This window comes from Tympanuchus pallidicinctus, unplaced genomic scaffold (assembly GCF_026119805.1).
Source record: "Tympanuchus pallidicinctus isolate F22 unplaced genomic scaffold, pur_lepc_1.0 scaffold16, whole genome shotgun sequence".
Classification (NCBI taxonomy): Eukaryota; Metazoa; Chordata; class Aves; order Galliformes; family Phasianidae; genus Tympanuchus; species Tympanuchus pallidicinctus.
This window is the reverse complement of record NW_026294679.1, coordinates 3,647,910-3,669,673: the sequence shown is the minus strand read 5'-3', so window position 1 is coordinate 3,669,673 and position 21,764 is coordinate 3,647,910. Positions and strand designations below refer to the sequence as shown.

At 41.1% G+C, this 21,764-nt stretch overlaps 1 protein-coding gene across 1 annotated transcript in view; it reads right to left on the bottom strand.

Annotated features, from left to right (window-relative positions):
* Positions 1-17,909, bottom strand: part of CPXM2 (carboxypeptidase X, M14 family member 2) — a 64,546-nt gene extending 46,637 nt beyond the window's left edge. The window contains exon 1 of the mRNA XM_052676848.1: positions 17,437-17,909. Within this exon, the coding sequence (XP_052532808.1) occupies positions 17,437-17,764 (328 nt within the window). The 5' untranslated portion in view covers positions 17,765-17,909. The remainder of the gene's footprint in view (positions 1-17,436) is intronic.
* Positions 17,910-21,764: the final 3,855 nt, after the last annotated feature.

The following is a 21,764-nucleotide window of genomic DNA, read 5'->3' as shown; positions in this document are numbered from 1 at the left end:
TACAGGCACATCTCTTCTCCAGAGACCTCATTCTCTGGGGGCTAAAAATTCATCCTTCTGACACAGTTTGCTCAGGCACCTATGGCAAAATCACATGTCATAAGGCAGCTGTCATTTCAGCTTCCGATTCCCTATTTCTTTTTCTGGGTCATCCCAAAGTAGAAGCAGAATTTGAGTTCCATTTACATAAAATACTTAAACAAAGGTAGAGAAGAAGCTGCAAATGTATGAAGCTGCTACAATAGGTTAGTTAAGCCCACACACATATATTTTGGGGGATGAAAACTTTAACACGTATATTATCCTTACTATTTTGATCCAGTTTTAGTCTGTCCAATTTCAGACCTTTCTAGTTTTTAACAAAAATTCTTAATGAAGCTTATTTAATAAGTCTAGCCCTATTAGCTTTCTGTGAAGCTTTTCCTATGGAATGTGTGGTTTATGATTCATCTCCCAGTAGTGGAAACTTTTAAAGGAAACTCTGGCAATCTAGTTCCCATGTCTCTAATAAGACTTAGCTCTCAGTAATGCAAACTATTTTAAAACTGCAATGCACCTGAAAGGTGAAATACAAGTAAGAGAACATTTCTGCCGAGCTGCTGCCTGCCAACAGTGTGTTTTGATTGTTTGGCTGTCACAGACAGTCTTAATGGGGGCTGACTTAAACAGGAAAAGGTTCTCCATGTTAAAAAAAAAATCATTATATTTACAGTCTGAAGCCATTTGTAGGGGGACATGGGGTGGCTGAATTTTGCTGTTCTGAAGATGTGATCGTGGAAGTGTGAAATTCTCACAGATGTTCATGAGTCACACTCTATACTTGGTAAGGCCCAGCTTTTCCCTGGAAACAGCTCTGTAGGTTTCAGTCTGAGCAGTTTCTGACCATGTTCACTAAGTATTGATATTAATGCATGCTAGTTTCTTTTCTGGCCTGAGTTCAGTCTGCCAGATTAACTGAAGAAGTAAAGACAGATAAAGGTTCTTCAGGCAAAACACACCTTGCCTTTATTTGCTTTTTGTTATAAACCCATTCCTTGAGCACCAAAAGAACAAAGCAAACATGTCAAATCTCCTGGGCAGAAGTTAAATAAACTGAATTATAGTCCCAGATCAAAGATCAATCAAAGGATTGAGTCGATGCTGTATTTTCCCATCTAGAGACAACATTAATTGCACTCTAATGCTGCATCAAAACTGTGTATGTTTCTAGCACAAGCAGAATACACTGCACAGGAGTTTAAAATGTAAGAGGCTGTATGAGAGGAGAAGACTGGAATTATTACTGTGCTGCAGCATGCACTTCTAATGGTTCCTGTTGAATATTTAAAACAAACAATGAACACCTTAAGTTGGAAACCACAAAAGCCTGCTTTGATATGAAGTCTGAGCCAAAGCCTCCTTAGCTCAAGAGGAACATTTTCATGGGCTCCAGGTGAAGGCAGAACCTCAGTGAGGGTTCCACAAACGTCACCCATCTGATACCTTTCAGCTACTTTGGATGATCAGATACTTTTCTTTATTGCAACCCTTTTTCAGAGTCTCCAAGGCCACCAAAGCTATGTCCTCAGCCTCACGGACCTTTTGTGAGTCGCAGAAAAGGAAAGCTTCCTTCCTGCCACCTAAATGCTGACTGATGCAAGAATCAGTCATCTGCCAGAAGGCTGCAGACTATGCAAGAGTAGAAGAGTTTCCTCTCCTGCCTTTGAAATTCAGGGAAAACTCAGCAGTTCAAGGCAATTAAAGAATAATTTAAGGATTATTTTGATCCTTAGGTCGTATCTGACATGAAATCAAACTTTTTTGGAATTTGAAAAGTACTCCTTTGTTTTATTACTACACAGTTTTCTTCCCTCACACATCCAGATTGTTCTCGTGGTGACAAAACAGCACAATTAACAGGAAGAGTATCTATTATTCCTGGCACAGCTGGAGGCAGGAATTTCCAGAGAGCCTGTTCTCTAGGAGTTTTCTGACCTAGACTTCAGACTCAGGAGGCTCAGCTACACTCCAGATGCCATGTAGCCTCCCCAGAGCTGCCTGCTGCTACTGTCATACATTCTACCTAAGAGGTGGCATGATTTGTGATATGGGCAGTACAGGATCCCTGCCCTCCATGCATGGTGTGCCTGAACACAAGAAACATTTCCCAGTTTTTCTCCTGCAACTGGATCTTTCTGCCCATGGTCCTTCTGGGAGGTGGGAATCATAGAATGGCTTGAGTTGGAAGGGAATTGAAGGATCATCAAGCTCCAACCCCTTGTCACATGCAGAGCCAGCAAACTCCATATCTAATACCAGCCCAGGCTGCCCAGGGCCCCATCCAACCTGGCCTTGAACACCTCCAGGGATGGATGGGGCATCCACAGCCTCTCTGGGCTGCTGTTCCAGCACCTCACCACTCCCATAGTAAAGAACTGAAGAAAGTACCCAAGAACATAAGAAGCAGCAGCCAAGCCCGTACATCCACAGGAGAAGAAAAAGGTGGAGAAAAAGAAGGCTTGCACAAGAATTCCCACTCTTCTTGTCCATGGGAACACCAGCTACACTGAGCTGACGCGGGGAAGGAGAGTGGGAGTCACACAGCTGCATGTTCTCAACAGGGTCACAGCTACAGAGCCCTGACAAACGAATTGCTGTGATAACAAGTGGTGTTCAGTGCTATTACTGTATTGAGCTGTTAAGTATCACCACGGGCATAGCCTGAGGAAAGCTTCCAGGTCCTTGTAATACATGGTGCGCCCTCGTTGCTACCCATGGCCTCCAGTCTCTGTACAAAGGAATATGTGCATTTAGTTGCTCTGGGAAAGAAACATCCCTTTGAAGAACCAAAAAGTGTTCTATCAGTTCTTTTTATTATAAGCACTGAGTAACATTGACTTGTGCGTTATTCATTTAAAATGTCTCCTCTGTTTTTCTGAAGCACAGGATGAAGACTTTCTGTAATTCCAACTAAAGCCACAAAACTGAATACAGCCATCAAAATGAGAACCACTCTTTTCTTCCCAGATCTAAACAAACAGACTTAGACAAACAATGGAGAAAAAGCAGTCAAACTGCTTGCAGACTTGCTGGATATAGGACTAAAAGAACCATTAAAATGTGTATCTATCCAATGTGCTCAAGCCAAAAATAGCTTAAAATATCAAATCACTGAGGTATACTGCAGGACTAAAGATTCTACAATAAGAACATAATTGTAGCTATTAAAAATAAACATTGAGACTTGGAATACCATTAACAAGCAAAAAAAAAAAGCAAGACAAAATAGCTGCTATCGTCAGATACTTCAGTGGCCCAATAAACAAGACACTTCTGAAGTGCAAAAATTTACAAATTTAATGATTCCCCTTGAGTCTGTTTTACCAAAAATTGTACTACTGCATAAAACAGTTGTACAAAACCGTCTTATGATACAATCAGTTTCTTCCCTGCTCCTACAGAAGCTGAAGCAGTAATTATATATAGTCATAACTAGAGCACAGTTGTACAGACAAACAGCATAGGCATGAAATTCTTCAAACATGCATAAGATGAAAAAATTGCCTGAACTTTGGCTCCTGGAAATATGCATCTACAAAGTGTTCTACAAGCTTTAATTGGAGGCAAACCTGGAGTTATACCAGTAGTGAAATTCATACAAACTCCATTCTCTACAAACACATCACTTCACTGAAATGAGTGTTATCTTGTCACTGATATCATGCAATAGACTCATTGAATTGGAAGATTGGAAAAGACCACTAAGGTCATCTAGTCCCACCACCTTCTCTCTTCCTAGCACACACACACAGCCCACAGACATCAAGTAGAAAAAAAAAACCTGATTATAAAAGAGTTCTTTATAGCAGTAATGAACCATTACATCTTCTTGCCATAGTTACTGTTGCCTCCATCCTTAAGTACTCAATTAGGGAAAGACTGAAATGTGCCACCTCCCAGTAAGCAGTACTTCAAGGAATCACAGAATCATTTGAGTTGGAAGCAATCTCCTTAAATGTCATCTGCTCCATCTTCACTTAATGCCATTCAACTTCTAATCGAGTTTAAGCTCTAGAATAGACCAAACTGCATTTCTTTGACATTCCAAAAAGATGGAAAATGTGCTGAATATGATATCAAAACAGATGCATTAGCTTCCTTTGATGAAGCAGTCCAAGGCCTAAGCCAAGTGAATGAGTGATGAAGATAGAATCACTCTGCTATTCACTTTTGGGTTCCAGAGAAGGCTGTTTTCTACCAGTTTAGCTCTCTGACTTAGCTCTTGGTGGGAGCCAGCAAGCTTCAGTGCCAGCACCATGGAGCAGTAGGAGCAGTGCCTCTAGGCAGCAGACAGTCATTAGTCATCTTAACTGTGAGTTGAAATGTCAGCTTTCGTTTTTTTCATGATTAGAACTAAAAATACACATTTACCAACAGAATGTAGAAGTATTCTGTATCTGTAATGATACCTGTGACCACTTTTTTTAAGAGTCTTTTTTCCTCTGCTGAATGAAAAACAAATCCTTGCTAGTTTTAAGTCTTTCCAAAGGACGTGTGGCCTTTAAGTGGCATTAAAATCCCCTTCCCCTCTAAGTTGTCAAACACACAGCTGCAAACACACCTCCATGCACAAGGCAAAAAGATCCCCAGATATGGGCTGAGCATCTCAGCAGAGCATCACCACCCCAGCACCTAACCGTGCATGCAGCATCTCCCTGCACTGAGCTGCCCCTCTTCCTACAGCAGCAACAGTGGGGCTGCCCACCACGAGGAACCATCAAGGAGTGATGGGAATGCTCACTGGTTTGTTTGTGAGCCACCACCCCATGCAGGCTGCTCTCAGCTGCAGCCCAGCCCTCCTCCAGGTTGCACATCTGGGCTGAATACTTGACCTATATAGAGAGCCTGTGACAGGAAATACCTAAAATCCATCCAACTTGGTTTTAAAACCTTTTATACAGAGTAAGGCTCGGTGTTACGGAGACACGGTGTGTCTGCTCTAGCAGGGAGCTTAAACATTTACATATTTTTTCCCCAAAGTCACATCTGTTGATACTGCTATTTATGAAATAAACGAAGAATTAATAAGAGCAAACTCTCCTCAAAAAGCCTAAGAGTCACCGTAGTGCCTGGAGCTGTTACTCAGAAAACGATTTAGGAAGAAAGTTATGTGCTTACAATTAACCTGATTTCAAATCACGTGCTCCTTCCCAGCCCTTAAAAAGGAATGTTTGTATTTTCCTGAGCACGGCAGAAGAGAAAAATAAATTCAGTTGACTTGTTTGCTGTTTAATTAATTATTCTTTCTGGTGGATTTTTTCTTTTTTCTTTTTTTCCCCCCAAGCTTAGCTCTAATACCATACTAGGACAGCAGAAACAGTTGATACAATTACAGTCTTAAATAGTGGAAATGCTTTTAGAGATGGGATGAGAAGTTTGCAAAGAGCACACACAAAATAATGGAGGTCTTTTGGCTACACTTGGAAATCCTAAAAACATTTAGGAACTCATGTAACAAAGCTTTTTCCCTTCCTTTAGCACACCCTATGTCCCAGCTGGTGCACCCTGAAAGCAGAGTTCAAACACACCATGGGCCATCCATTGTATCTCCCCATCTCTGTCTGCCCTTAAGTTAGCCATGAAATATACAACTTAGTGAACTTTAAGGAAAAAAAGGAAAAAAAATGCCTCAAGACCAAGTACCAGGATTCCGTGGTCTTAAGAGCTCTGTTGATATCTTTGAAATGTTGAGGGCTCAACATTTTTACAAACCTCTGGTCTTCCTGCCTGCAGAAATGCTGAAAGGCATGGCACTCCGTTTTTCTGAATGGATTAAAGGGAAGTTTTGCAGGGAGGCTCTTGCAAAGCTCCAGATCCATGCTAGAAAGTAAAGGAGCTGAAATAGTTCAAGTAAGGTTCAGACAAACATCTCAAACAGTGGGCACCTCTCCAATCCAAATGGCTGAGTGTCCAGAGGTCCTTCCACCTTGTTCCAGCTTCCTATGAACTCTCAGCTTTGAGCAGCCCACAAAAAGTTTCCCAAAATTCATTCTGTCTAAACATCTCCTCTGCTTTGTTTAAAAACACTCCTCTGGTCCAGAAAAGGCACTTAATCACAGGCCAAATCTTTGGCACATAGGAAGTCTCCATGATGCAAAGCTGAGTGTGTCAGAGTCTTCAACTGACATCAAATACAAGTTTTTCATGAGTTTAAAATTGTTTGTGTGAATACATATGTTCTTCTTTAAGGCTCACACCAAAAGATGTACTATCCTTTGGATCCTTGGAATGCATTCAAACAAACCCCAATATATACTGCTTGTCTCTAATAGACACTACTCGCACAAGTCTTATAGCAGCAGTAGTCCACAGTGTTTCCAACAGACTCTTTTCAATGCAAAGATTGAATGTGCTGATGTGAAATGTTCAGGCCATGATCTGGGATTTATCAGTAAATCAGTCACTGCCATTGAGCGCCCACCCTCCCAACCACCCACAGGAGCTGGAAGCATTCAGTGGGCATGGGAATTCTGCAGTTGGAAAGCAGTGGAATAGAAAGTTTCAAGGCAAGCTTCCATGAGCATAACAAATTGTTTTTCAACTCGTTAATTGGGAGGAAAAAAAATTAGCTCAGAATTAATGAATAGAAATCAGGAAGTTTTGCAGGAAAACAGTTGCATGCTATTTTCTCTCCATGCTTTCAAAGATCTCAGTGGCATTTTAGCCGCATAACTTTCATCCTAGTATTTTAATTACATTTTGAAAAGTTTCCCATTCTAGTCCTCTCAGAAGACTGTATGGACTCTCTCAGTCATTGCCATTTGACTGGCATCCAAGCATTAAAAAGCACAAAGTATATATTTGCTCTCTGCATATTATTAGCAATGTCAAACAATTCAGATGTGTCTGCAGCAGTTCACATTCCACATATTACTAGCCTTTGTCATGATTTGGACTATTTAGAAAGTAGATCCACAAGAATTTTTCCCTCCTTTTCATTTAATAGCTTAAAATAACAATGAATGCCTTCATTTGCTGGATGAGAGTCTTGTTCTTTGTTCATTGTGGACTTGAACTGTTGCTTGCAAGCAGACATCATCTTTTTTTCTTATAGAGTTTCCAGATCCAACGTACCAAGCAAGAACTTTGCGGGGAAGAAAGAAAAAAAAAAAAAAAAAAGATTTGTAGTATATTAACCCTCATATTTAGTTGTTTTTTTTTTTTTTTTTTTTTCTTTTTAAATAAATGAAGAATTTGATCACTCAGAGAACAGATGCTGTTCCTTATGATTTCAGAAGGAATTTATCTCACTCCCATTTCTCCCATTTGAGCTGTGTGCATCCCACCCATCTCTGGGTCTCTGTAGTATCTCCCTATAGCAGCACATACAAAGCACATACAAAGGTCTTTAGAAGAAGACTCAAAGCTCTCTGCATTTCTATATGGTTTCTCAATCTTCTGTCCCTCCACAAGAAGGAAATAAGACTTTGGGAGCCTCTTTTTGTCAATTACACTTATGTGATGGAATACCTGATGTGAAGGAACTGGGCCAGATGTGAGATGCTTCTGAAGGGAGCCTGGAAGACATCTGGACTGCAGTCCTCCAATGGGATCCAAAACAGAGGAGCCTAAGTGTAACACATCTGACCAAATACCTATAAGGAAATCTTCTCTTCATTTGTGATACATCCAGGGCCCTGGCTATGACTGCCTCTAGCTATTCATCCTTCCCTCCCATCAGCCCTGTAAGTTCACTCTGGGAAATTCCATACCTGCAGGCCATTCACAACCCAGATGTACTTTCAGCAGAGTTTTGAGTGGACTTTTACCTTGAAATTTGAAGTATGTAGAGGATGTGGATTGAGCACTCGGTAGGATAAGACTGGGTCTACCTTTGGGAGTACTTGCCATCCAGTGTGTGATGGCAAATTTCATTCTGTTTCTGAAGTGTGTTTTGTAACTTCTCAGTATGTAAGAAACAAATAGAAAAAAAACAATCATAAAATTCACATTGTCAAGGGCTTTAAGTTCTACTTCAGACAATCACATGTAAAAGGCTTTTGGCTGAAGCTGAAATTTCTGCTGTAGGCCAATGAAAATCTTCAGAAGGGGTGAACTCAGTTCATGAACACAAACTCATGAACACAAACTCCTGACACCATTGAAAATTATCTTGGGGAAGAAGGAGTTTATGTGAAAGCCAAAGAGGGCATTAGGCTCACTAGTAAGAGCATAGGTAGGGAGCATTCACACCCAGATTTGAAATAACTTTTTAAAGAAAATTTGAACTTTTCCCTTCATATGAGAGAAGTTTTAGGAGCACCTTGACAATAAAGCAGAGCCATAAACCTATCACCATAAAATACAGTCTCTCACAAGAAAACATAGGAATATTTCTGGGAAAGGTTGAAAGAGATGGTTTTCAGTTGCTCTCATTTCAAACTCCACGTCTCCCAGCACACCACAATGATTAGTGCAATCAGGCAGCTTACAGGAAATCTCAGACGTGTTGGAATCAGGAGCTACTTGGCCTCGCTCTCTACTCTCTTGTCAACAGAACTTCCATTGAAATGAGGCCGAGAAGGGGATTGTTTTGCTCGCCAGAGTTCATATGAGGAAATGGGGAAAAGGCAAATGTGGTGACAGCAAAGGCCACAGAACTACTGGACCTCTTCATAAAGAAAAATCTGAAAGTCAAGTTGGGTTTTTGGGGTTTCCTATCAGGTTCCCTTTTAGGTTCCAGATAGAAGAATCAATCTTGCAGAGCCAACAAGAACAAAAGTCATGAAAGGTACTACATTTGTGATAACATTTGGAAATGTGAAGAAAAAAAGCTATGTACTAAGACTCAAAATTGAGCATGTCTGTTTACATCGTATGAAGATATCAATGTATTGTATATATGTCAAACATACCAGGCTTGAAACATGGCCATCACACAAGATAATGGAAGAGGATCATTGCCCACATGGCTAAAATGTTCTCATTCCTGATGCAAATACATGTCTTGCAGGTAAGCTTGCTGAGTTCATATCAAGCTGCTAAAGCTTAGCATTATCTCCCATTCTGCAGCACTTTTCATAGAGTTCAGAAGGGACCAAATGAGGGCTGGGGAATACGGGGATGATTCTCTAGCCAAAGGGATAAAGGGTGAGAAAGCCTGACCTGATAATTATTTTGATATCTGTACTCACTAATAATGGATGAGATGATCAGATATTCAATTTCAGCTGTGATTAATAGTTACTCGAGGTCACTGTGGTCTAGTATGCCAGCTTTGTTGTGACCTTCTGCAATATCAAATCCCAGTGTGTGCACTGAGGCTCAGCCTCAGACAATGCAATAAGGATTTACAGTTCACTTATATGTCAGAATATTAAGTCATTCATATTCTTCTCAATGTAAAACATGCTCCTCCAACTCAGAAATATCAGTATTTTGTATAATTTTTTAGAAGACATTATTGTAAGATATATTTTACAATATATTGAGCCAGATACCCATTTATAAGACAGCTCCTTTAAACACCACTCCAGAATCAGAAAGCCACACTAAAGCTTTTCGTTTAAGAAAAATGATGTATTTCACAGTTTGGAAATGAAGAATAAAAACCTTATCTTGTCTCCATTTATGCTAATAATAACACGGTACAAATCCTTACTTCCCAGTATCAGTGTTATCCCATAGAAAGGAATAATTGTATATCTAAAAGAAGAGTTAGATATCTCGGTCTCCAGAACATGCTTTATAATTTAACTCAAACAGAGACAGAGAGATCATCAACTATACCAGGTATTGTAAAGATGCTTTAAATGATCCTCACGCACTTCCTCTGATGTCTTCCTAGGCACACTGACTCTCCAAGTCACCATCTGGCATCTTTTCTATCTCCTTCTTGTTTTTTCTCACCTTTTTTTTTGTTGTTGCCATCTTTAGCTATGGGTAAAAAAGAGAAACGCTTTTCCTTTTACACCTGTCAAATTGATTTAGCACTGCCTGTTGACTGCACAGAGAATAAGATGCCTTGCTCCTCTCTTCCAACACACAGCAACCACCCAGAGTGTCCTGTTGTTTCCTTTCTACTTGTCATGGCATGGTTAGTGTGTTCAGGCAAGTTTTAGAGAATTAACTTCTGCATTAGAGACCTAACTGCACGGATACGATGGCTATGACCAACCTTGAGTGAAATCCAAAACAGACTCCCTTCAACTCATGGCTTATTGAATTAAGAAGGACCAAACCATCCATTAAGATATCTCCCAGGGGTGGAAAAATTAAAAGGTGCCTGCACCTAAGATGACTGATTATTACTATTCCTCTGTTTTCTCTTGGGAAATGACTGAGCTGAGTAACGGCTACGGGAGCGTTTTCTGTGGGTAGTCATTTGATTTTAAAATTTCAGCTGCATCAGAATTTGTTGTTGTTGTTGTTCATTTGTTTTTTTTCCCACGAATAAGCAAAAGTGAGCGATAAGGGCATATATTTGTACATTTATTTCAAAGAGCTGCACGCTATAAAACAAGCAATACCAAAAGACATAACCTCATGAAGGTGCAGATCCATTGCATGCTTTGCATTATCATATTAATGTAATCACAAAAAAAAAAAGCAGCTATTCTGTGTGAATATGTCAGTCACATTTCAACTCTGTTCCTACACAGTGACTTCAGGAGTCCACTTGCAGGAGTCCATTTCTTGTGCAGATGAGGAATTGGGTGAGGCTCAAACTCCAGGAGGAAAAGGCTCAGATTATAAAAATTCAATAAATGACTTCTGCACCATACCTTCAAATACCACTACTTCATCTTTTTGATAGTTTCTAAGTCCACCTAGCTGACGGAAGCCTTCCTGCCAAAACCAAAAAATAATTGAGATTCAATCGTGCACCTTTAGAGTGACCCCTCTAACCAGCTCAATGAGCAGAGAATAACATGAAAAACAACAAGAATGAGCTTAAATAACAAGTAACTCATAAAACTTTGGCATTTCAGGAGCAGGTCTAGGCTCAGGTTCATATTATTAAAATCTATTCAGTGAAATCATCCTTCTTCTAAAGAGCTATTTTTTCACCTTAAAAATTAGTTTCAATTCAGAGAAGCTTGCTGGGAGAATTATCATAGAAAATGGTTTTCTCTAGCATAATCAAATGTATTTATTCTACATTTTTTCTCATGTTATATTATTCATTGGAGCAGTGGTTAATCAGAAAGTTTTGGCCAATTTTGAAGGCCCCGCTCATTATTCATTCTTAGTCATCTTTGTCCTCTTTTGTTGTAACGTTCTTTAAAGGATGGGCTCTTAAACAGAATGGTTCTGTTATGTTTTCTATGTGTTTCTGGAGGAGAAAATAGAAGTTGATAGATGAAAAAACTCATTAAAAGCCAGATGTTTTCAGCTTTGCTTGTCACATCTGGCAATTAGGATATGACACATGTTATATTAAAATCTATGGGAAATATTCCAAAGAGAATCTAGGTCCTATAAATTCATTCTAAGATCTTGCTAGTCGAAGAATTTTGAGCAGAAGTTTTAAAGTTACATTACAGAAGTTTTAAAGTCACAGGAGTGCTTTACTTTCTCTGGACCACACAGAAATGGGAACTAGCTATGAGGCTGAAGACAAAAGATACCAGTGGGTTAGATAGCAGCAACACCGATAGCATTCCTGGTTTCTGTATAAGTCACCTACCATGGAATAGCCTTCACTCACATATCAGCCCCTGGATGCAGTCATGACCTCTGACAACTCTTACCACCTCCTTCTGTTCCCTAACACCAAAGCCTCTACCCTGTCCCAACCCTTATCTCTGCTGTATTCTGGCTGCTGCCTCATCTCTCTCCTCTCATCCCCTCTCTACTACATTGCCTAAAGCCGTTGCTGTCATTGCTCTCTCCCAGACCCCGGCCAGCCTCCTGCTGCCTGGCTTTCAGCTCTAGCATTCCACTAAAATGCATCTTGCCAACATTTCTAATGACTTCTTCCTTGCTGCATCTCTGAGACATTACTCCACCTTCAGCTTGCCAACAAAGTTCAACAAGCGCCTTCAGAAAACTGACTTTAATGGCACTCTTGCTCCTAGATTTCCTTTAAGCCTGGAAGCATGCTACCCATTTTAAATCTCCCCTTTTCCCATTCAGTCTCATTTCTAGCTAATCCCTCCCCAACACCAAAATTTTGGCAAGTACAAGCACCTCTTCCTTCTATATTTCCTTCTATTCTAGCTGGAAACCAGTACCCTAGAAACCTTTGCTTATGTATTTTCAGTTATCCATTCCATATCTTTCACTCTCATCTCTACTTCAGAGCAGACAAGCCCACATTTTAACTATCTATAAGACCACAATCTAATCAAGTACTTCACTCCACAGTCCCCTCAGATATCTGTCCCCATTCTGTATCTATCAGCAGGCTGCACAGGGAGGTGATGGAGTCATTGTTTCTGGAGATGTTTAAGTTATAAAGTTATAGCACTGAGGGAACCGGTCTCTGGGCATGGTAGGGTTAGACTTGGTGATCCTAGAGATTTTCTCCAACCTTAATTATTCCGTGATTCTAATACCTTTCCAGTTCTCCACAGTTGACATCCTTGTTTCAGCTTTTCATTCACTTGCTGAACTCTCCTTAAGCATTTCTCACCTCATACCAGAAAAAGAATGGAAAGCTCAGCAATGACAGCAGAGCAGCAAGGTCCCAGCCTACAGCAAGCAAGAATTTGTTCAAATATAAAAGCCGTAGGCACAAAAATAAAGGAAAAAATCTGCTACCTTCAGAAGGCCTCCAGTATGCAGGGAGCTCCAGCAAGATTCCCTCACCTCCACTGCCAACCCTTGAATGAGGTCTGGAAAGGGGTGGTTCCTGGCTTCTGCCCTTCTGGTCACTCAGCTGCATTTCATGCACCTGAGCTGCCCTGGGTTGGCCCTGCCTTCCACCAGGTGCTCAATCACTGCTTCAAGCTGTGACTTTGCATTTCAATATCTCATGACATATCTCATACAGTATCTCATGACATTGGCCATGCTATCTTCTCTTTGCCTTTCGTCTCTAATGCCTCCACAGACACCAGCTGAGCAGCAATTTCCCCCCAGCATTCTTAACTTACTGCCTCTGATAGGACATGCCAATGAAGGCAGCAGCTTTCAGCACCTATCTGGTCAAAACCTGCCTTTGCGCAGCTTTTTGCTTGGGAGGAAGCATGTCTCCTTGACCTCCTTTCAGACTGGATTAAAACTTCCTTTTGTCCACGTGCCTCATAAAGCCTGACAGAAAGCAGATTTCCCCAGGCTCATCCTCCTGCTTTTCATGATGATGAAAGAGAGCTTTTTATTCCCAGCTCTGTCTGCTGGGGTTATGGGCTGTCTTATGTCAGATGCTGAAAATTGATACGTGGTTCCACTAGATCTTGACCCATGCAAGATATACAGAAACAAATCTAACAACAACAACAACAAAAAGACGTTGTTGAGTGTGTGCCAATATTACACAAAAATAAACAAATATGAGGGAAGTGAAGAGTGATGTATCTGAAGAGTTTCAACAAACTTGGCGAAAGAAACAGACAGGGAAGGAAATTGTGACGTATTTTGGATTGCCCAGAAATCAGGCAATAGAAGACCTGTGGAATGTGAAAAAGTTCACTAAAAACCATTCTGAGCTCTGCCATACAAATGAAAACCACTCCTTTATTTTCCAGTAGCAATCAGAATTGTGCTACAGACAGAAGACGAATCACCAGCACAAGTATAATTGTCTAAGTCAAATTTGTTTCCTAGGAAGAATTTTTGCCAGTGTTTGGTACATCCCCATGTTCTCCACTTTCTGTGAGCCCGATAGATGGTCTCAAAGAAAGGTCTGTGGATGGTATTTTGGAAAGCATGGTATAATCTTAGACTTGAACAGATATATGGAATAGGATGTCTTTAGCATTGTCTTTCTAAAATCATTTCATAGCTATGCTGAAAAGCAACAAAAGTATAAAGGAATATATAATTACAGAGATAACTGTGGCAAATTCAAGCACAATAGGAGTGAGAGTGGGAACTGAGCAATATGCAGCATTTAAACATTTATAAGCTGTGTTCACGGGCACCTCAGCCCCATAAACCTCTCTGAGGTTAAATTTTGGCCCATGGGCAGACAGAGTTGGTGGGGATTTACCACCCAGGTGGTGGCTGAGATGGCATTTATTAAATTCTATTGAAAAACTCATAAAAGAAAAACACTAATGTTAATGAGACTCTTTCCACTGATTTGAATGGGCTTTGGATGGAGGCCTAAAAAAGCAAAGGTGGAATTAGAAAACTGAAATATGTATATACAGAAACCTGTCAATCCAACTGCTTACCTTCCAGGGATGACCTAGTACCATTTCATTTATGAGTCATCTACAGGGCAAGAAAGCAGGCTGGTGTTACTTTATCTGAATCACGTATTTTGCAAATATTGGTTCTTAACTATATTTTAAAAACAAAAACAAAACACAGACATTGCAACCCCACTGACATCCATAGAATTCTTCCCACCATAACATTTCACAGATTGAAATGTTTGCATTCTCACACTCTTAATAATTAGCTGAAATAAGCTGAGCCTGTGTTATCTGCTATGAGCTGCGTCCTTCAGCCTGCTAGGTTTGATTTCAGCTTTGATTCCAAGCCTGGGCTGATCAGTACCAGCTGCTCAGCCAAAGGGCAGATCACACGTCCCCAGCCCTCCGCCTCCTTCATCCCAGCTCCAAGCCAGCCTATTGTTTGTTACAAATAATTAATTCCACATGCCCCAGCTCCCAGTGAGCCTCACAAAAAGCAGATTTTTTGTGTTTATTGCATGTCCAATAAATTAATTCCAGTTCTGGATACATGTATAAACATGTGGATGTATACGCATATATACAACATGTACACATATTCACACAGCCAGACTTGTAGCTGCTGTTCATGGCTGTTTGGTTATCACCATAAATATTTCTGTTTGTCTTTCTCAAGGGCTGAATGTGAGAAATTACAGGCAGGTTTTCTTATTTAGTCCCTTCTGCATGGTTCCAGATGTACACGTATTCACTTCCAACAGATACCCAATGACATGGCATGGGGCTTTGGTGTCCCTGCACTGCCTGGACCTGTATATCTACTCTTTGCCCATGCCAGACTGCTGTGTGGTGTCCTTGCTTGTCTTTGGGAGAGGGAAAAGGAAAGAATTCTGATACTGCAGCCAGAATTTTTATTACTCTCTTCGGATAAAGTTGCCTGAAACTTCCTTTTGAATATGACTCTTGTCTTCAGTTACTTGCTTCTTCAACAAACGGTAGCCGTACTCTTTGCTGAGTGTCTGAATAGGTTTTACTAGGGCTATTTCAGTTAAAATAGCTCAGCTGCTCCTGAGGAAATGCATTGCATTTCACTATACTGCAGCAGGTCTAACAACCAACTTGTTGAGTTGGTGTCAAGGCTCCGTGTGCTGGAGCAAAAGTTTGGTGGAGGGGACCTGTTGTATGTGGCACCTATGCAAAAGCTCACAGGCTCTAAAACATCTTCCTGTAGGTGGGAGCTGTGTGAAAAAGAGCACACGGCTGCTGTGGCAGCAGCAGCAACTGAGCTGATCCCAGCAATTTGGTGGCACATCATGAGTTTCTTCCATACTTGGCCTTTTGCCCATCTATGCTGAGATAGAGGAGGAGGCTGAATTCAGCACATTGGGCTGAACATGGAAATAACATCTCCCTGAACTCAGAGTCAGGTAGGGTGGAAAGCAAAAAGCGGATAATAAGAGATTAATCCAGCATGAATCCAGTGGTCAGTGCACAACAGGGTGTATTCGCTGAGGGTTTATGGAAGGTTTGTTTAAATTTTCTTATTCCATCATTTCCTGTATATAAAAAGAATATGATTCCATCTTGTTAGGAAGTGACCATATTCAGAATGCCTGTAAGACCTCAGTTTGCTCTCCAAGTGGATAGACTTGGAATTTTGTGCTGCTTTATCTACAGCGCATTAAACAAATCAGGTTGGGAAAGGAAGAGTGATGCACAATGAAGGAGGGTGATATTGGTACAGCTGCTGCTTCTCTGCACCTGCAAGGTGCTCAGCAAGGTGGATGCCTGTTTGTGCTGATGAATGAAAACTGCCCTCAGAGATTACAAGCCATCCTCATTGCTGCCACTGCGTTTTCTGGAGTAGTTAAAGTGCCAGGGAAATTGGGAAAAAGCCAACAGGAAAGGCAAAAGCAGAGCTAAACTGCAGAATACTGAGGAAGAGCAATCCTGATATCTAAGGGCTTAAAAATCCACTGTTCCCCAGGTTAGATAGAAAATAAGCAGTATTTGAGACCAAAAAGCAGCTAGGCTATGATGGAGCCAACGGCATAGATGTCTCATGTCTCCATTCCCCAGTAAAGGCGCTTGTTCTGCTCTCATCTGTGATCTCTGGCTGCCCCACAAACAGCTTTGAGATTTCACAAATAATATTTCCTTATCACTATTTATTATTGTTAAGTCTTTGTGAATCAAAAACTAATTGATTTCTATCCACGTTAACCTTCAATTGAAAATTCTGTATATTCTATTGGCTGGATACAACAAGGAAAAGCTAACATCCCTATGCAATTCTTGCCTCTCTGTTTTGCTGCTCTGCATGCAGCAGTGCCTCTGAGCTACCAACTTTATGCCCTGTGCTCTGGCTGTTGCCATGAAAAGTTTCTTCCTGAAGTAAAGGGGAGCTCAGTTCTTAGCAAGTGAGATTTGGTGGTGCAGCTAGCTGTTAATGGGAATGACTGGCTGGTAACAGCTGACCCAGCTCCTACACATTTTAATAATGTTTGCATATTTTCAGCCAATCACATGCAGAAAACGCAAAGGAAATTGCAGGTGGTCTGTTTTTAATAAGGAATTTTAGTTGTCGCTTAATTTCTCTGCTTTACAGGCTGATAACAACATTGAGCTTCCGTGACTCGGTCTATTTCAGACAAAATCTATGTCTACATATCTTCCTCTGGAGGGCTTTAAAGCAAAAGCTCAAAGAAAGTCAAAACTGTAAACAAAATCAGCTCAGGAACTTCTCTTATATTCAAGAAACTGGGGACAGAGCGAGGTGTCAGCATTTACTGACAGCCCATGCTGCAGAATCTGTCCCTCCTCATTTACTCATAGAACTGCAGCTCTCACAACAATCCAGCTGTCAAGTGCAATTAAGAAGGAAAACCATCCTATCTAGAGTGCAAAATAATTAATGTTAGCAATTCGAAAAGTCTTCCCTTGACAAGGAAGGGATTAAAAAGCCTGTAAAAGTTCTGTAGAGCTGTTCAGCAGGATATTAAACACAGTGCATTGCCAGCATCACCACCACAAGCATATTATTGTTATTAGTACCAAGACTGCCATTAGCGGGATATTCATTAATGTTAAGAGTCACAGTCAGTGTGAGATTCAGAGCCTCCGAGCTCTGGAGGAGGAGGTGAAAAGTTACCTGGTGGAGGTTCAAGAACGGCTTTTCCTTTTTTGCTGCTTTTCTTCGGTTTTAACTCTTTCCTGCTCGGTTTGAACCCTGGGTGTTCCTCTGGCTCTGAAGCACGGATAGTTCCTTCCTCTCCGGGTTGCTCCGTGAAAGAAAAATACTCTTCACCAGGGTATGGAAAGGAGTAATAGTGATCCCTGTTGCTAATCTCTTGCAGATAATAATCCTGTTCGTCCATGGGGACAGCCCAGGACAGACCCCCCAGCACGGCCAGCCCGAGGGCACAGAGAGCGGGGAACAGCTGAGAGGAGCATGAGCTTCTCTTCCTAAGGGCAATCATCAGTTTTTAGAGTTTAAGCAAAGCCCCCAGACTTTATTTGGCAGGAGGGGAAGCAGAGGGGGGATGAAGAAGCCTGTCTGCAGAAAGTTCCTCTGCTTGGGGCGAGTTTGCAGGAGCCGTGCAGCGCAGCGGGACAGGGCTGGGAGGGAGGGAGGGGGCAGGCGGGATGCATGTGATCACTGCGCTTGGCAGCCAGACAGACGGATGGATGGACACGCTGGAGAAGGCAGGACAGGATGCTGTCTTGGCAGGTGTGACCTCCAGCACGGCACACTCGCTGCTTCCCTTTGCTGTTGTTGTTTTCTTTCTTCACAGCTCCGGAGAAAACCCCTTGCAGTTCCTTTAGTCGTCCCGCGTGCAGCTGAACCAAGGGAGCATTTATTCAAAGAACAGTGAAGTTGGCAGCAAGCCTTCACCTCCCAGCAAAAGAGTTTTTCCATCCCTGGGAGATGCTATGCAGGATGAGGTGGGCACTCTGAGCCCTGGGCAAATGCTGACATATAATGGAACTGTGTCCCATCACCCTCATCCCGTGTGTGATGGATTATATACTTTTTTGCAATATGTTTTCTTTTAGCATCCATCTCTAGAACAGACAGGAGCTTCCCTGGTTGCTCCAAACAATATAAATACACACGTAGCATGTGCCCAGCTATGGGCATCTCCTGGGGTGCAGGGAGACATGCCAGGAAGGACATATTTCATCAGTAGCCCTTTTTCTTGCTCTTCTTGGCAAGATCCCAACTTCTGTTCTCCCTGAAACATCTTCCAAGCAGATTAGGATGCACTGTGCTGGCAGCTGCACACATGCAACCCAGTGTTGTTAATGGAATCAATTTGTCTGGGAATTAAATCTTATCTTTCATCTTCTTCATACCTCCAAAATACCAGTCAGTGCTGAAGGAAATGTGCAGCAGTTGGCTCACGTGGAATATGCATCCTCTCTCCTGTGTTGAAAATACCAGCTTATATTTTCATCATGTGTATTGTATTTCTTCCCGTTGCCCAGTCATGCAGGAGAAAGCATTACATCTGTTACTGCACTCTCTATTCTGCCTTTTCAATCACAGTTTGTGTATGCAGCCCTCGGTCCCAGTTTGTGAGGGCAGAGCACGGGCTGCAGAAAATTTGCACAGTTTTGCTACTGTTTGTAGCACAGCCAAACTTCAGTGAGTAGTATGGATTTCCACATCTTTACAGAAGTTGCAGAAAACTTGGCTTTTCCATGTCATCATTAATGACCTACTTTTTTGGTAACTAAAGGAGCTTTGGCTGCAAAGTATTATTTAACTCATTGCAGTGGTAAAAAATGTTCCATAGAAACTGAAGACTATTTATATTTCCATGCAAAACAGGAAGTATTTTCATGCTAGACAGAGTCATGTGTATATTAATTAAAGATTGAGGAATATGATTTGGGGCAATTTTAAATTATTTGCTTTTGGCACCTTTACACATATACATTTCAATAATGTATGCCTGCAAAGATCATGTATTTTCTTTCATGCACATCCACTGTTCTATGATACGACACCTTTTCTATAGAGCCAACTTACCATTTTATGCATTTTATCTATTTATATTATATAATACAACATAATATGTTATTTCTTACCTGTTATATTATAGCAATATTTCACATCTGACTTGGACCTCTTTAATGGGTGTATACTACCTGTATATACATAGATGCATTACTATAGCTAATTGTAGTACAGCAAAATCTTCCCCAGTCAATGTCAGGACTTTACTTGTTTGATACATGTAAAAACTGACATTGAAGTGACAGAAATTTCTACTCAAATGTTCCCCAGCACAATACCTCACTATCCATATACCCAATAACTGATTTCTGAGTGCTGACCTTGTCCGGTGTGTCTACTTATGTCTGTACCTACCTTGCCTACACTTCTTTTGTCAAACTTCAGTCCTTCCTGCTGATTTATATTTCCTATAACTTGGTTAGTATACAAAGAATAGTCCCATGAATAGCTGTTGCTGCTATGGGTACCTGTGGGTCTGCCTCTGCTTTTAGGGCACCCAAGCTGCAATGCCAAAGACTGCCTCTGGGCAGAATTTGGGTATTCTGAAGGAAAAGCAGTTTTCACCCTTTTCTTTTTTTCTTTTTCTTTTTTCTTTTTTTTTCAACATCCATCAACACCCTTGCAATACACAACTCACAAGAGAAGAGATGTTTTTTTCTTCTTAGAGCAGCATGGGAGTATTAAGTTCACTGAAGCCTCATTAGTTGAACGGAGAAATATTTCCAGCTTAAGAAGGGCTGCTCCCTACTTTTGCCTGTGAATTATCACAATAGCTTTTAAAAACTTGAGTTGATATGGAAGGAGATAAAGCAAGCCAATATGTTTGCAGAATGACTGCAGCTGGCCATATCCTCCCTCCTGGAACAACGCCACGACAATGTTTAAGTTATTCTACAGTTTACTTTAAATCTTTGTTCTTCTGAAGTGAAACAAAACATACTGTTATCAGCGAACAAGCAGGGGTTTCCCCCTCTGTTCTCAAAAAGTATTTATTTACAGCATTATGGCTTCTCCTCCAAGCCATGTACTGTGAGCCAGCTCCACCAACACTGCTGGGAAATGAACCTTTCCAGCTTCCCCTGCCCCAACAAACTGCACTTTTTCATATTTCCTATCCCTTGAGATGTTTTTTCCCAACTTTTGTTTCATTTATACCAGTTTGAAATTCTATGGCTTTAATAATGGACCTGGGAGAAGTTGGCTTCAGCCTCGCTTCCCCCTGCCTGGCTTCAACAACCATATTTTCAAGGAGCTCTGATTCAGGAATGAATTTTTGCTGAAAGACAGGTAGGGTTGTGTGCCTAAGTGCTGTCCTAGTCCAAGGTCTCTATATTTTTGCCACATAATTTATATTCACACATTCCTTCATTAATTCTTCCAACTGGACAGTGACTCCTGCAACCTCTCATTGAACACACGTCATTTTTTTCTAATTGAAGAAAAGCTTTGTGGTTGGCAACAAAGGCGAAGAACCAAGCATCTCCCTTCCATTCCCATTCCCTGGTAACTTCCTCAAGTAGCACATAAGGTTTCTATACACCTTGGCAACAAAACAAGACTAAAAATAACTTTTCCTCTGAACACCAGAAAGTTTCTGTCCTTCTCAGGTCTGTAGTAAATCATGGAGAACAAAGTGGAGGAAGAGAATAGAGTTAGTTTTTAAGCAGTCTGGTGGTTTTTTTCCACATAAACTATTTACTCCTGTTGTCAGCAAGGTCAAAGCATCTTAGAGAAAACAGAAAGCTGACATTGGGAAGAACAAAGTAAACTGCATTTAGTGTTTATAGGTTTCTTGAGTGCCCATTCCTTGGGTAGGTTACAGAGAGGGATAACAGGTTATCCATTGTATCCATCTGGGCTGCAAGCATCCTGCAGCATCCAGGCAGCAGCAGTGGAGCTGGCTGGATACATAAACCAGTTCTTATATGGAGACATTCTTTCATCGTTAAGAGGCGTCTGATGTGAAGCAGAGTATCATTATTTTACTGGGTGGTGGCTATCAGAAACGTGCAGGAACTGAACTTCTGTCTTCTAAAAGCATAAATAATGGTACAAAATATGAGTGAAGAGCAGTCCCCCTCTCTTCTGAGCAAGCTGCTGTTTTCTTTATGAAAATAGACTTTAAAATAAACACATGGCATTAATGAAGGCAATTATTTCTTTCAGAAATTGCTTATTTGAACTGCTTAGCAATGCAGCATGTGCCCTGCCTGGGGAAATCAGCCTAGTGTATTCTCTTTAACTTTTCTGGTAAGAACAACATGACCTTCGGATAATCATTCAGCATATTGCCTTTGTGCTTCTGTCTGAAGGAGCTCACATTGCCATGGAAACAAAAGTTCCTTGTTCTTTTCTTCTTCCTTGTGCTATGATATCATTTTTTGCTATATGAACCCTTTTCTTAGCGAAAAGGGAAACGTGGGATTTTCATGTTTTGAGCATCCCAAAGCCATCTT